We start from the raw sequence: 16,397 nt of genomic DNA on the forward strand, positions 1-16,397 counted from the left end.
AGGGAAGTACGCTCATGGCTACTGTCTTCAGTTGCCATCTTGATGAAAGCAAAAAAGTTTTCAGACTCAATAGTCTCCTTTTCACAGCAAACATCTGCAACCGTCAATCTTCCCAAAGTTTGCTGTTCGGGAAGATTGGCCAGATTGTTCCCTGCAACAGTGGTCTGGACAACTTCTGCAGCCGCAGACGTTTGCTCTTCGGGAAGATTGGCCAGATCGTTCCCTGCAACAGTGGTCTGGAAAGCGCTGTCTTCATGAGTAGGGTCTTCAATTGTCTTCGTCTTCAAGGCAGAAGTTGATCTTTCAGACTCAGTTGTCTCCTTTTCACAGCAAACTTCTGCAGCCGCAGAAGTTTGCTCTTCGGGAAGATTGGCCAGATCGTTCCCTGTGACAGTGGTCTGGACAGCGCTGTCTTCATCAGTAGGGTCTTCAATTGTCTTCGTCTTCAAGGCAGAAATTGATCTTTCAGACTCAGCTGTCTGAAATTCCCCAGCCAGGGATGTTTGGTTCTGAGCTGGGGATGGATCAAACAGATGAGAATCAAAAATATCGTCACCAGAGTAGCAAACTTCCTCAGCTGGGGAGCAAACCTCCCCAGCCGGGGAGGTTTGCTCCCCAGTCTTGGAAGGTTCGAAAAGAAAAGCGTCAAAAAGATCGTACTCAGATGACGTCCTCTCCTCCTGAACACTACTTCCATCTACAGTGCTACCAGGAAGCACTTTGTCAAAAACCTTCCTCATCCCTGTTGTAACCACATATCCCACTCCAAAACTCTGGGGAAAAAACAAGCCGACAAACATCTTTTCCATACTGAAAATACTTGTAAAACACAGTGTTGCGATTCGAAGAGCTAGTTGGATATGAACTGATGTCTTGAAATACCAGCATTCATAACCTCAGAAGTTCTTTGATGTAGGACCGCATGTCATAGATGAGGTCATAGGTACAATGAGCTCACTGAAGTTCTGGGGGAATGTCTTGCTTCTGCTCATTGCTATGGAAACGATCAGATCAGTTCTGCAAGACCCAAGCTGTTAACCCTTTACAATGGTGACACTTAATCATTCGAGGTGCCTTGATGGAAGTCGGAAGTGAGGAACGGGAGTATTGAACTGAGCGACTGAAATTGTTTTCCAAAGTTGTTTGGAATTTTTTTTTCATTTAAAAAAAAAAAAATATATATATATACGTATACTATAGTAGATATAGATATTATACAAAACATTATAAAGCCATCCTGTTTTTATATGCTGGAGAGGAGGCCTGGTCCTCTCCCCATGTGAGCACACAGTGGAGACTGTGAATCACAATCTGAATACTTTTCTTTCATGAAGGCAAATGAACCAGTCTATTAATCTAATATTCTGTTAAGAAAAGAAAATAAGGCAAAGCAAAAGACATGACATATCTTTTTCATGTAAAAAAAAAAAAAAAGAAGTTTGTTTCAAAGAATCTATTTGTCTTTAGGCAGAAAAGATCTAGTAGAGATCTCTGATAACATCATCCCCTTAAATGAAGTAATGCTTTGTTGGCTTTGTTAGACTACCAACAACCATTTCCTTCTATACTTGTGGGCGTGTGTGTGTGCGTGTGTGTGTGTGTGTGTGTGTGCGTGTGTGTCCAGATGTCTGCAGCCTGTGGGAATGAGAGCGGTTTGTGAGTGGGACAGGAAATGATGTTAGATGTTCTCATGGAGAATGTGATGGTGCTACACCACACTGACTAGTTTCCATTTCACACACAGACCCACAAACACAAACAGTGCATCTCCAAGTCATGTGCATGCAAGGGACACACACAAGACAGCTAAACGGACACAAGCTGGAGCATGTGATCCTCGTTCCTTGTCACAAAACATCCATGTGACACTAAACTTTCTGTATCATCCAGCAATCAACACTTAAGTCATAGACAGAAGTGGAAAGGAAGACAAACAAAATAAGAGCAAAGACTTCAGCAAGAGCGAAGAGTTTGCATGTGCGCATTTGCCAATTTGTTTTCATTTGCATGTTGGCGAGTCATCAAATCTGGAACCTGAAGCAGCAACAGTGGTTAAGCCACTTACTCTTGTAAAGCAGCTCAGGAGAGAACCGTGGAGCAACTTAAGGTCAACCTGGACTAAGAGCTGCGAAACACTGAGCACCTCCAACGTAAATAATTATTTCCAGGAAGGATGAGGACGTTATCAAACACAAACTTTTATCCAGGTTCCAGATATGTAATGCTATTTGCAGACTCCGCCCCCCTTCTTAACCTGCAATCCCATTAAATTAGCATTTTCTTTAAAATTTCAGCTATTCAGTTTCAATACCGAAAAATTATATTTTTTACTCATTTACCAAATGCATCAAAACTGAAAACTCCCATCATTTTAGATCAATGAACACATCAACAAACTTTGAGTGTCTTATTCAAATTTTACAATTTCATAAAAATAGTTTCATAAATGCTATCGAAATGTGTCTTAATGCATAAATGGAAATAATATTATAATTGTATTATGTTTTGTTGGTTTTTACTACTCCTATCAAATAACCTGCAGGATATTCTTTCTCTTATGTACGTTATCATTCTTAGAATAAAAAACAATCACACACAATCAGTCGAACCTGATTGGTGCATCGCTACTGATTTTATTCCTTGATCATAGTGTACACCAGTGAGAGTTACATTTCTTAAAGGTTGGGACTTTTGCACAACACATTGCCATACTGTTGTAGCTTCTGTTCCAGATTAAAAAATGTTTTTTATGATAACAGGGTGTGCTAGACAGATGGCTAGTTTGGCTCTTTTCCACTTAACAGAAAACCCCAAAAGACATTTGCATTTGTGAAATATATTTTAGTTTCTAAATCAGAATTAGTGCACTTTAAGAACTGGTACACTGATCAACACTGCTCACCTGCTTATTTCATGAAATCCTATATTCTCACTACTATTAAGAGCTTTTCCAAGACAGCTGAGTCACGGTAAAGTCAGAGAGAGAGCATCTGTTTTTAGAAAGATAAAGCTTTTATAAATGAAAAAGCTTTTAGAATAAACATGAGTAACAATACGAGAAGATTAGCAAAGGCTTAATGCACTTCTACACCCACACACTGAACAGGGTGGTGTAACTTGACCGGCCGTTTAGGGCTGAGTCTCTGCTGCCAGGGAGCCACAATCAACCATGTGTTGAGAGAAAGATGCAGAGAGGTCAGCGTTCCCTCCCAGAAGACACTTTATTCCAGTTTCCTGTCTCATATTTGGTAATACAGACAACAGATGCAGAATTTGCTTAAAGCGATAGTTTAAGCAAATATTAAAGTAGGGTTCTATTCAGCTGCTTTACATATTCTATTCTTAGTATGTGTTTTACACAGGAACATCATCGGTACCACATAACCCTTCAACTTTTGTTTTCTGTGTAAATAATCGACAGTTTCTCTGTAATTAATCATTCAACGCAAACAGGACAGGTGCTATCAACTGCAAGTAAGTTATTAACGATTAACAGAGTCTTCCTTCAAAAATCCTGACAAACCTCTTAAAATCTTGTCTTCAGGATCTGTCTGTTGTTTTTATTCACGTCACGCTTTCTGTACACATTTAAACAGAACTATCATCGATTTAAAAAAATAGGCTGGCTCTATTTGAATATCCGTTCCCCATTTTCCATTTCAATTTAAAAACTCCTCGTTTTCATTTTCCCTCTATTTTCATCCTCTCCTCCTGATTGGCCGGTTTGAATTTTCAAACTGAGACAGAGTTTTGCCCCCTCCCCTTTTAGTCCACAAACACCGGATATTCCCTCGTCTTTTTCCTTCCCATCCTTCCTCCTTCCAAAAACAACCAGATGGTGAGACAGCAGCTGAGAGACAGACCGCAGCAGCGGGCGGAAACCCCTTAGAATGATACAACGGCCCCACACTCATGCACTCTCTCGCTCTTGGAGTGTATAAAGACCTCATTGTGTCCTCCTTGACGTTGAAAATGTCGGAGGAACGTTGGAAATTTAACAAAGAGCAACCACTGACCAGGGTGAGCTCTAACCCACCCTGTTCTCACTTAGTGTTTACGTTGAAAAGGCTTTTATCAGGAATTCCTGAAGTGACTGAGATGACTGTGGATTATTTGCACATGCTCTGAAGGTCGCTTGCTTTAACCATATTTGTGTCTGTCTGAAATGACTCTGCTCTGAAAGACTTCTGGAGGTACTGTGCCACTCATCTCTATGTGTGTGTGATAAAACATGAGGTTAGCTCAGAGTCCTGATGAGGCATTTCTACGTTTCTGTGAGCATAACTGAAATAAATGAGAGGAAAGTTGCCCTTATTGCCTGAAGCAAAATCCGGCGACAATCCAGAGACACACACACACACACACACACACAGACTTATGATAGTATTATGCTGGTCATATTTCAAAATCTGAAATAAGGATTATCCCCAGGGTGAGAACTTTTATCTCTAGTCGGTATATAGCTGAGCAACACTCCAAATCTAGAAGCCCATACCCATGAGGGGAGCCATCAAAGAATCACTGTTTTGTTGGAAAACCCAGCTGGTTTTGTTTTTTAACCATCTGATCCAAACCTTTAGTGAAGAAAAAATTACTCTGTATGTTGAAAATATATTTCAAAAACCACCAAAGTTGAAGTTTGTAAAAAAAAAAAAAAAAAAAAGGAAGCTGCAGGAGCCAGTGTCACAATGAATCAAGTTATATAGAAGCGAGTGCAGAACAACGCATATTTACACAAAACTGAAATTCTTGTTTCGAAAATCATTGCTGCCAAAAATACAATTAAATGAAACAAGCAAATACTAATTTCTATTGAATAGAGCTAAAATGTCCCGACCCCATTAGGGACAAGGGTGAACAGAAAATGGATGGATGGATGGATAGAGCTAAAATACATAAATGGAATCTTGAACGTTGACATTAAAATAGTAAGCAAAAGTTTCAACACCGGCAAATTCTTTGACAGCAGAATCTAGATTTGCAGTTATTAAGCCAGCTAATAAATTTCTAGTAAACTTCAAGCTACACTCTTTAGAATCAGTAAATAACCACAAAGCCACACTGATATTGCATTTCTCATACATCAAAACCATTTTGCGTGCGGCAATTGTTATACAAAATGTTACTGATTTTAACACTTACTTTTACGTCTTGCTCCAATGTCCTTATCAATTCTCCATCCACCTGGCCCGTTTGGGCTACGCGCAGAGAGCGCCGCTCTGCCTTTCTCAGTCGGTACTGCAGGATGCGGCAGGTTTTGTTTGCCTGAAGGGAGAAAGACATGACGTCACATGTCTTATGTCTGAACCTTCCTTGTTCCTGCTGCAGTCAATGCCACACATGACCAGAAAACACTTAGAACAAAGTAGCATTTAATTTGTTTGGAATGGATTAAAATGTAAGAATTGAAACACAAAACAAAGGTAATAGCTACAAGATGTGCAACTAGTAAAAATAGCAGCGGAGCGGGACTAATGGTTAAGAATGTGGCCTGAGTCCTGAGATCATAAAGCCAATGCAGAGTTTAACATAAGCCAGTGAAAGCATTGTGAAGGTACTGTAGGCAAAACAAGGCAATTAATTTGCATAGCACATTTTCAGTAGCAGGGCAATTCAAACATTTTTAGAAGGAAAATATACCAAAAAGCAAAAAAAAAGAGCAATGACATTGCAGTAGCAAAGTAAGGGAAAGTGATGGCAGATTGAGAAACACAAGACAATTTATCATGTTTCAGATTTTTGGGGGTTTTTTGTTTATCAAAAACAGCTCCAAACAAATGAACTTTTAGCCTTTTTTAAAAAGAAATCATTTTTCTAGCAGTTTTGTCCAGATTTTCTTGAACCCTGAGTCTAGACTATAAAAGTGCCTGTTGTAAACTAAATAAAAATCAGTGGACATTCTGATAGCCATCTATAATAGGCAGCTTATTTTGAGCTCAGCAGATGCATGTTTTTAATAAACAATAGTTATCAATGCCACCTCTTGCATTTGGCCACGAGAAAGTTGCCAAACAAATTCCTCTAGCTAACATTGCAAGACTTAAGGAAGAAATGTGGGACTATTACGTGCAAGAACACTCTGGTGCAATTACGGCAGATGTTTAAGTATTGCAAAATTAAAGGCTCACATTGCTTTGAAGGGAAGCCTGGAGATCATTTTGCTAATCTAACTTAGGACTGGTCTTGCCTAAAAGCATCAAAAGCAGATGACTGATAAACCTTTTCTTGCTTGCCTGCTTTGAAACACTTTCCTATGTTAACCAAGATAGGCTCTGGCTTGTTCTTACCTGCTCCAGTTGTTGGCGCAGTTCCTGCAGCTGGTAAACATCATCCTCCATGTACATGTCCCTCATTTCCAGCATCTCAGACCTCAGCTCCTCCATCTCATCCTGGAAACGGTTCAAAAAAGGGAGGAGTTAAGAAAGTAATGCATGTTTTCATTAGAATTCAAGTCATATTCTGAAAACGGCATATTTGATGGCAATTTACTCCCCAAGAGTGGACCACAGTTAAAAGGTGAAAACATTATGTGGACATAAAGGGAATCCTTCAACATTTATGGAGAGCTATTGAAGCCTCTTATCCCCATGGCGAGGCAATCATCTGAAAATATCATCCCATTGACCTTGTTATCAACATAATCTCTTTCGTCAGCTCGTTGTCGGCCACTTCATCTTCTCTTCATCAGTCTAATAACTGCCTAATAATTACCTAATAATTACAGACTCGACTGTCTGCTACAGCAACTGAAAGGGTCATCAGAAGATAGAATTACATAAACAAATGTTATTGCAAGATGTTCTCACATATTTTTAGAATAGGCATATCACCGGGGAGCTCAAAACTTTTAACTTCACTCTTTAGGTTGGATGCTGATTCTGCTTTGTCGTCTTTCTATCTGGGTGTTTTACTTCCTATGAAGGGTCTGAAATAAACCTATATCTGTCTATGTCTACCTATATATCTAAAGCAACAAGAATATACAGGAGCTTTCAGGACAAGAAATGTGAAACACAAAAAAAAAACCTTAATTCTTGGACACCGTAAAGAACGTGACAAAAACATTGCAAAGAGATCCGCTGCATATTACCTACCTCTCATTTTGAACAAATAGCAATCAATGATTCATTTCAACCTAGAAACATGAATTGCATCATCCCTCTGAATCATATTTTAGGGTGCAGCTCCTGTAGCAGCGTGGGTGTAAGTAATAAAATTATCATCCATGGGAAGAGGCTTGATGTGACAGCAGCACAGATGCAGGGTTGTGTGACACAGTAGCGTGACTCCAAGACGAGAAGCATGTGTTTGCTGAAATCTCCGCATGTAAGCACATGTGTGAGGATGTTAGGAAACGGGAATAGGATGCAGCAGCAGCAGTAGTAGTAGTTGTAGTAGTGCTGACACAATTTTACTATAGTGAATAATGTGGGTCAGCTTCTGCAGAGCTGCTACTGTAGCAACAACAAGCTCTGGGGATGTGTCGCGTTGTGTGCGTGGAATATGGAATGAGTCGAAGTGAGTTCAGCAGTAGGTAGGGTTCACATGTGTCACTGCAGCAACAAAATACTCCTATGAGCGTGGAACTACTAACAATTAAAGCTACTCCCTGTACTTTTTTTTTTTTAATGAATCAGTCTCAACGATAATATAGTTTGTGGCCAATAGGATAGCGTTTCACGGTCAGCTTTCTATTGGCTTTGATTTTTATCTGTGAACTTCACCTTCGCTAAAACAAGATGACCTCTGATGACATCACTTAAGGCACAACTGAATATGCCTTGAGCATATTCACTTATTCATTCCTTGCTGTGTTTCTTCCCCTTTGATCACATTTTCAATCCAATCCCTTGTTCAAAGGTACTTACTTATATTTAGTACAGCAGCAGTTAAGCTTATCAGCTATATTTGGGAGCAACGAATGTATTTCAGAAACATTTGGCAAAAACAAAAGGGAAGAGGACCAAGATAGACTGGAACTCAAATGCTTTCTAATGTATGCTAAAAAAATAAATAAAATTGGTTAAAAGTTGCTTCTCTACAATAGTTAAATGGTCTGAGCTGATCAGATCGATTCTTCCGCCTCTTGTGATGTTGTCGACCAAAGTGTAAACAAAACAGAAATAGCCCCTTTTTTCCCCAACTATTACAGTTTTTAAAGAGGCTTGAATTTATGAAATCCTACAGTTCATCACTTCATCACTGCGCCGTTTTTATTGTTAATGTGTATATTTTTAATGGACAATAAAACACCACAGGGTAGTGTCTGGGATTATAATGCAGCACAGTGTCTTGTAAGCAACCCGGTGTTGATTAAACTAACATTGACTTCAGCAGGAAGCAATTTTTTCTCCAAGGAGCACAAGTACAAATGTGCAATCCAGGGAGCAGGGGGTCGATTCCAGAAGGAAAGAGGGTGGAATTGTAGGAAATGGGAAAAAAAGAATAAAAATGAGAGGAGAAATTAGATAAAAGAAGAAGAAACAGAGAAATATGTGCATTTAAGAGGGCCAGTGCACCAAAGTAAGGACAGATCTCCAAAGATGGAGATTAAAAAAACATAGCTGAAGAGAAATTTAGAAGTGGGTAAAACAAATCCCTCTCTATGCTTGCAGACCAATTGTACGTAAAGATGATGAAACATGACGGAGAGGAGGGGAGAACGTGAGGACATGAGACCAGGGAATCACAAGTTATCCTGGCAAGAGACTTAGAGAGAAAGAGAGAGAGAGATTGCTCCACTGACCTGCTTTTCACAGCTAACTGAGAAAGAAAAGGGAAGATAGTCTCTGTCATGTGAGCACACAGCCAGTCAGGAGAAAAAAATTAACCAATCAGCTGTCATGTTTAAGAGTCAAGACACTTTAATATTTGAAATCATGCTGTAATGTTAGCAAGACCCAGTTCAAGTCCAAAGACCAAAATCAAACAGATACTGTCTGTGGCAAGAATTGAACATTGTCATTTTTGCATGCTGGTTTTTTTAATCTGCTGGTGGAAACAAATCCCCAAAAAACTTGAAGTTGCAACTGGAGCATATGAGGTGAATGACTCAGAAAAGTTGAATACAAATGCACACCACACTTTTCTGATTTTTTTTTTGTCTTTTTTTTCTTCCTTATTCAAATTATTTACATTTTGTTGGAAATATCACATAATTTCCCTCTAAATACTTTGCGGTTTGGTGCTGTAACATGACAAAATGTGACAAAAGCAAGGAATGTGAAAGCTTGAGCAAGGCTCTGCGTATTTTGATTTAAACGTTGACGTTTTCTTCTTTTCCGTAACATTCTCAGGTTGCAAGAGTATCATTCAGATTTCTTGATATGACGAATGATTCAGTGTCCTGTTAAAAGTATTTGCGGCAAGTGATACATGATTTAAAAATGAGGAAGGCAGAAACCATTTGTCGCATGACAGCTTAGACAACTCCTTGCTACTGTACACACACAATTCATTTTCTCCTGTATGAATGCATGCAAGTTCTTTATGCTGCTTGCAATGTAAAACTAAAGTGCAAGAAATGGCAAAACGTCAATGTCAATAATACTAAGAAAAGTTAAATGTATATTTTGGTGCTAATTTTCAAATTATAAACTAACTTTTTATGTCATTGAATATTCATTCTCTAATACTAACCTAAAGAGTTTTATTAGATTTAAATTATAAATAAAATTGTTTAAAAACATTAGTAAAGGGTTTCTTTTTTATTTACATTCTAATGCGTCTGTGTAACACAGAAGAATGCAGCAGGAGAGCTGCTAGCTTAGCTTACTATAAAATGCAACATAGCCAAAAATAAAAAATAAAAAAACCTTTCTAGGTTTTTTGTTGAGGTGGGAAAATACGTGGAGCAGCATTTATTAAACTCCCCTTTCTGTCCTGTTTGCTTAGTAGCTGTAGTGGACAAGGAGGTATTTTCTTTAAACAGAGCCAGTCTGCCTGATATGTGCTCTGTTTAGCTAGCGTTCATCCGCTGTAGTGTTGAGTTAACCTGTCACAAATTCAGATGTCAGGTTAAAAACCAAGATTTTCTAATCACATACTTATCAAGCTTTAGGTAACATACAGGTAACAGATTTGCGCAATGAAGTGATAAGTTTAGAATTATGTTCAATGACTCAAGAAACCAAGAAATTGCTCTTTTATTCACTTTGCTGTTCAAACAACAACCTTTGGAGCTAAAATAATTTATGACATTTACCCAAAGTCTTTGGGTCAATTTGTACCCTCATCTTTACCCTTGTGCTGCAGCTTCACCATCGCCTACATCCATTTCTCTACCATCCTGCTCAAACTATTAGAAATCACTGTATTTTTATTTGAAGTTCAGTTTTTTTCTGATTTAATAAATAACACTATATAATTATTTATACTGACAAACATAACATGCTTCAATCTTTCACACTGTTTGCATGATCCATTTGTGAATACATGAGTTGTCTCTGGGTCCTCTGGCTTCTTCCAGCAAGTCAAGAACTTTAACTGTTAGATCAACTGGCCATGTTGTCTGTTGTGAAATATGACAGGCTGTCATAAAAAAAAATAAAAATAAGGGTCATCAACATGGCTTATGCAGCTTATTCCTGTTATATTTTAGTTTTTTCCCAAAAGACATATTTATCCAAAGTAGACAATAAGAATATTTGAGAGTATCCATGTAAATCATGTTACAGCAAGTACAAAAAAATCCTACCTATCAGGAAGTTAAAATAAAAGCTCTCAGTGTCAAACGATGCAGTGGTGCAATCACACTAATCCAGAGCTGTTTCCTGTCTGTACAAAGAAACTGATGCTCATCTTGCATCTGAAACTGTAGTCACAGGACAGACATTCCTCAAAAATTAAGTCAAGGCTGGGAAAAATACTTTTCAAATCAGCGGGATAGCTACGAGTAGCAAAGACATACTTATACAGTAACACTCGTACAGCCCAGAAAGGTTTCTCTTTAACTTCAAGCGGAAGGAAAAACACTTGAAAAGAGTAGAAACAGAGCCAAACGTGGGAGAAACAATGAAACTGTTGTTTGCCTGCCACACACTGCATTGAGTGTGTTCTAAATGGCAAGAGGTTGTAAAGTGTGTATAGCAAGTAGTATTTTTAACACACCGTAGACGTAAAGATTTTTAAGTTGACTGCTGTTTATAGGCTAATTGCCAATAGTGAAAGAGAGGCAGCACTACAAGCTCAGACAGTAATACAGAGGCAAACAAAGACAATGAACATCAAATGAGGCTTTAAGGAAAGAAGGTAGTCACAAATAAGATTTAGAATAAGGATTTAGCTCCAGTCTGTTAATCTGATGCTTAAACAGTATGTTGTTTAGATCTTTGCAGGTGTTCCTCACAGCTGCAACGAAAGATTAACTTCACTGCAGGCCCTCCCAGGAGTGTGTGCTGTGGTCTAAAGAGGTAGCTCTGAATCACGTTGGCCTATATTCAATCTGCAGTCTGCCAGAGAAAAACGGCACTCAGAGGACGCAAAGAGTGGCTTTAAGTAAGAGAGAAACGCATGAGTGTCATTATGCTTCAGTGTTTCACTTGCACAAATAAAAATTGCAAAGAAATGTCTGTTAGAAGTTAGGTAGTCTGTCCATTACCACATTCAGAAAATAGGTATCATTTTACTATTATAGCAATGGGTGTTTTTTTCTAACTTTAACACTAAGACAAGATGAATGTCTTAAGAATTTACTTAACACCTATGCATTGCTAATTAATTTTCAAATATTTGTCCAGCACAAAGAGAGACACTGGGGAAACATCTCTTCATATGTTGACGAAATCAGCTAAAATCATGATGTAGTGTTATTCTGAAAATGGTCAATTATCTACTCACTTTTCACGGAGGGCTGACTAGATCTTCCTGAAACCTGGTTTGAAGTCAAAATGAAGCTTCAAAAAAATATATATATAAATAACACACTCCCTTTAGAACTAGCTGGGCATAAAGAACCAGAAGCACACAGAGGCAAGTGTTCCTAATCAGTCAACGCTTCCAATCAATCTCTGACAATTACTGGCTTGTCTGGTCAGACGTTGCGAGAGCTTCGGGACATGCTCCCTAATTGATCTTTCCCTAAAACAGTCAATCTCAAGGTAGGCTTGACCAGTAGATTTAATTGTATTGCTTTTCACTGCTGTCTACAGGCAATCTGTGAGATCTGAAACAGTTTTTTTGGGGGGGGGGGAGTTACTGATAAGATTGTCAGGCTAGTTCTACTCTAACAATTTCACTTAATATGCTGGATGTCACTCTTCAGCAGTACAGTGTTTGTGTAAAATGGATCAGTTAAATACAGGTTTCCCAAAGAGATTGTGCCCGAAAGATGGACTGTTGGCACTAAACTGTATTGTTTACTGCAAGCCCAAATACTTTAGGCTGTTTTTCCAAGGCTATTATGTCTAAGGTTGCTAATATGTAAATGAATACAAATCACAATCAAACTTTTCAACCTGCACAAGCTGCCATTCAAATTACTTTCGGGTCCATCAGACCAAAGCATTTTGTTCAAAGATAGACATTTTCAGAGTTTCTCATAGGTGCCAATAGTGCACCGATTTAAGCAGCTGTCTTTTTTCTAAAGAGAAGGAAAAATGTTTCAGTTTTTCTCATCAGCAACTCAAAGCAATTTTTGTGTTCTCTGAGAGAGAAAGAGAGAGAGAGAGAGAGAGAGAGAGAAAATCCCAAATGTAAATGACAGAAAATCCTGTAATACAAGAACAAACCACCTTCTTGTATCTCTTCCTATAATTGGTTTGTTCTGTGTTTAGTGCCTCATTCTGAACAGAAGGTCTGTTGTTATTTGTCAGTGCAAACAGTCAAAGACACTTGGCTTTAAGGGCCTCTGATTTGCAGAGAGACTGCAGAACGCCTCCTGGGCAGGTTCAGATATCAAAATATGAATCAATGAAGCTCGGGTAAAAAGCAAACTCCCGGTTCAAGTGCATGCATGCCACTGGATAAATGAGATACAAACTCTCATAATGGACAATAGCTCCAAAGTCCATTATGTTTTACACATGTCAGTCATATTGGACATCCATCCATCCATCTTTATGTATGTATGTATGTATGTATGTATGTATGGATGGATTAATTTGGTCTACTTTGTGCCTACACAGTCATTGCAAAAAAAGAGGGGAGCTTTGAGAACAGAGGAAGGTAATTGAGCGGCACCAAAATTTGACAAGCTATATTAGGTTAAGCTGCTGTTGTTTCCATCTAAACCAGTGTAAACACCCTTATGTATATTATGAAATATGGCCATCACCAACAACAAATGTCTTTCAATGAAGCAGAATCTGCAAACATAAGATGCAACTATTCAAATTATTTACATTCCTTCCACTCTAAGAGGTGGAAAGCATATCTGTTTGGTCTTTTGTTTAACGCAGGGGTGTCCAAAGTCGGTCCTGGAGGGCCGCCATCCTGTGTGTTTTAGTTCTCTCCCTGGTTTAACGCACCTGGATCCAATGATGGCTCATTAGAGGCCTTAGGAGAACATTGACAAGCTGAGAAGGTTGTTACTACAACCAGGGAGAGAACAAAAACATGCAGGATGCCGGCCCTTGAGGACCGACTTTGGACACGCCTGGTTTAACGTCTAGTCACAACGATCCTTCACAGATCATGCGCAGAGAGGGGCGGGGGTTCCCAAAACAATCTTCACATGGGGAAAAAAATCAGAGCGAACCAAAGAATTGTGAGCAGCTTAAAGTGCGCTGCATGCAATGAAAAACAGCTAAACTTACTGAGTTATTAATTGTAAAATGACACGACTTTTAATATTTGTCTTACAGTGATGTGTGTTAATACGGTCCGTGCATTTAAGGGAACCACAGAAAAAAATGAATGTTCCTTACTTTGAGGTAATCATTTTCAGATCTCAGCTCTTCTATTTCCCTGAGGTACTCCTCATGCAAGCCATCGGTAAATTCCTCCGTGAGGTCTGAGAACGCCAGGGATGTGCTGGCAGGCACCCTGCTGTCAAACGAGGTGGCCGACCGCTCCTCGCCCGGGGAAATGCTATCCTCCCCGGTCTCCACGCTCAGAGAGAGCCGATCCTTTTCATCTTTCTCCGCGGTGGAGCAGGTGTTCCTGGCGGCTGCTCGCTGACCAGTTCTGCTCCCGAGCGGCTTCTCTCCTTCTGCGCCGCGGCTGCTCCTCGACTCGGTGTCGCTGCTCCCAGCATCCGCCGAGAGTTTGTTTTCCTCGGAGGCGCAGTCCGAAAGCTCGGAGCTGCTGTCTGTCGGGGAGAGCTTCCCCGCGGCGCACCCAGAGTCTTTGGATAGGTCGTCGGACCCTGTGCTGGCGTCCGACACCTTCCTCCGGCCGCTGTTGCTTTTTGCCGCTTTGGACGCCGAAGTCTTGGACAGCAGCGAAGACTTTCCCACTGTTTTACCGCCGCCCCTCTCGGCTTTACCGTCCTTTCCAGCGAGGCTGCCCACAGGGCTGCGCCTGGAAATGCGGCTGCCCAGATGGATAGCTCCGGGCTTGAAGCTCAGGGTCGTGCTCCCGATCCCTCCGCGGATCTTTGTGAGCGACCAACCGGGCACGTCCTTCGGTCTCGCCGGAGACGGTGCCCGGTTTATCTTCTTCTTCTCACCCGTGCGGGCGGGCTGTGCCGCCGTTTCAGCCGCGGGGTGTTGCTGCGGCTGACCGGGCGCCGAGTGCTGCCCCTGGCCGCCGTCCGAGCTCTCCGTCCCGCCTCCGCTTTCCATCTTCTGCCGGAGATGAAGTCTCCGTTCCTTTGGCGAGGCGAAGGAGAGGTGAGTCGGAGAGTTATGGACATCAACCTCCTTTGTTTTTGTCATTCATTCCGTTTAGGACGACACAGTGAAAAGCTGAAATGAACCACCTCCTGTATGCCGACTTGGGGAGGCAGAAGTTGAATAAACAACCGCAGAGCAACACAAAAGGGAGACCAGTCCTCCTCCTACAATGAGAGCTTGCAGAGCAGCAGGACGAAGCGGAAGAAGACGAGCCTGAAAGCTGCAAGAATGCAAAACAAAAGCCCCAGTTCGTGAAGCAGATTTTCAAACTGCTCCGTTTTGTTGTTGTCCTCTCATTTCTTTAGGATTTCTTTGCGCGGATAGCACAAACCAACCGGTTCCTGCTCAGAGCAACTGTGTCTGAGAAGAGGGAAGCAATGTGGTGGCTATGGTCACTATCTCTCTCCCCCTATCCCCGCCCAGATAATGGGATGCATTGAAAGACGAGGCGAGTCGCATTTCTGATGCTCTGTCGCCATCGTTGTGAGAACACACAAAGCCGAAAACAATTTAAAAAAATAAATTAAATCCATGCGTATTTTGGAAAACGAGACATTCAAATGCATTTAGCTACATATTTACACCCCCCAAAAAATCCCAGCAAAAATTCTTATCCTTTGGCACATATTGGGTATTTGAAGGATGTAATAAAAGAGATTAACACAGTAAACAGAAAAGGTCAAAATCATTTTTGCAACACATTGTTGTTGTCTGTCAAGATAAGACAAACTTGAGAACCGCTGATTCTGACTGTTTTTAATAAATGCATATCAAACATCTTTAAAAGTCACATCTCTAAAGAAAATAAATACACAGTTAAAGTCTTTAACTTAACATGGTAGTGTTCAGATACAAAGTGGAGAAAGGTTTTTAGATTTCTCTAAAGCTAAAGATCTTTTTTTTTTTAAAAAAAAAAGAAAAGAAAAATAACTTCAATATATATTTTTGGTACATTTATCTTATTTCTTCCACATACTGATGCAGATTCTCACTCAGGAGCCCGTAAATCGAGGACAAATAGACTTTTCTTTTATCTTGAAGGAGTTTCAACTCATTCTAAAGGCGTCTTCAGTTCTGACCATATTAGGACGTTATGGGCTTATGAGTTGAGGTCAGAACAATCACATTTATGAGGCCACTGAGGTCACAAATGGGACAATTAGGGCATGTGAGTCACTGTCGTCACACTGTTCACAGCTCAGCGTAACTTCCAGCCATGTTTTGAAGTTGAAGAATTCCTTTGGATGAACGGAGAAGAGGCACATTTTCACTTCTACTCGGGCACTTAGGATAATCGTTACACAGTTGAAGTTATGAACCTTTTTCCACCTTCTGTGTAAGGAAAAATTTGCATTGATTCTGCCGAAAACAGAAAACTTTCTTTACCAAGACAAAAGATTTAGGACCTCACATCACCCAGCAGTAGCCCAAACCTCATTGTGAGACCAGGGGGAGGAAACTCCGTAAACCAATCAACAAATACTTCCACAATACAATCCACATATTTCACTAATTGTGGATGAAAAATACCCCGATGTGCCTCTCATTGACGTACTCTCCCAGTTACAGAGTCTAAAAGACTCCAGTTGCTTTTGGGGCATGAGAAACATTAGAAAATCGCTG

At 40.2% G+C, this 16,397-nt stretch overlaps 1 protein-coding gene across 4 annotated transcripts in view; it reads right to left on the minus strand.

Moving 5' to 3' along the window:
- The window catches only part of mtcl2 (microtubule crosslinking factor 2), a 95,847-nt gene extending 80,693 nt beyond the window's left edge, over nucleotides 1–15,154 (minus strand). For 3 of the 4 annotated variants that reach the window (XM_028012269.1, XM_028012255.1, XM_028012247.1), the window contains exons 1-3: nucleotides 13,866–15,154; nucleotides 6,288–6,389; nucleotides 5,143–5,265 (exon numbers count right to left, since the gene is read on the minus strand). In XM_028012269.1, coding sequence (XP_027868070.1) covers nucleotides 5,143–5,265; nucleotides 6,288–6,389; nucleotides 13,866–14,816 — 1,176 coding nt within the window. In that variant the 5' untranslated portion in view covers nucleotides 14,817–15,154. The remainder of the gene's footprint in view (nucleotides 1–5,142; nucleotides 5,266–6,287; nucleotides 6,390–13,865) is intronic. The other variant, XM_028012262.1, reaches the window with a different exon arrangement.
- Between the last annotated feature and the right edge of the window lie 1,243 nt (nucleotides 15,155–16,397).

This window comes from Xiphophorus couchianus, chromosome 1 (assembly GCF_001444195.1).
Source record: "Xiphophorus couchianus chromosome 1, X_couchianus-1.0, whole genome shotgun sequence".
Lineage (NCBI taxonomy): Eukaryota > Metazoa > Chordata > Actinopteri > Cyprinodontiformes > Poeciliidae > Xiphophorus > Xiphophorus couchianus.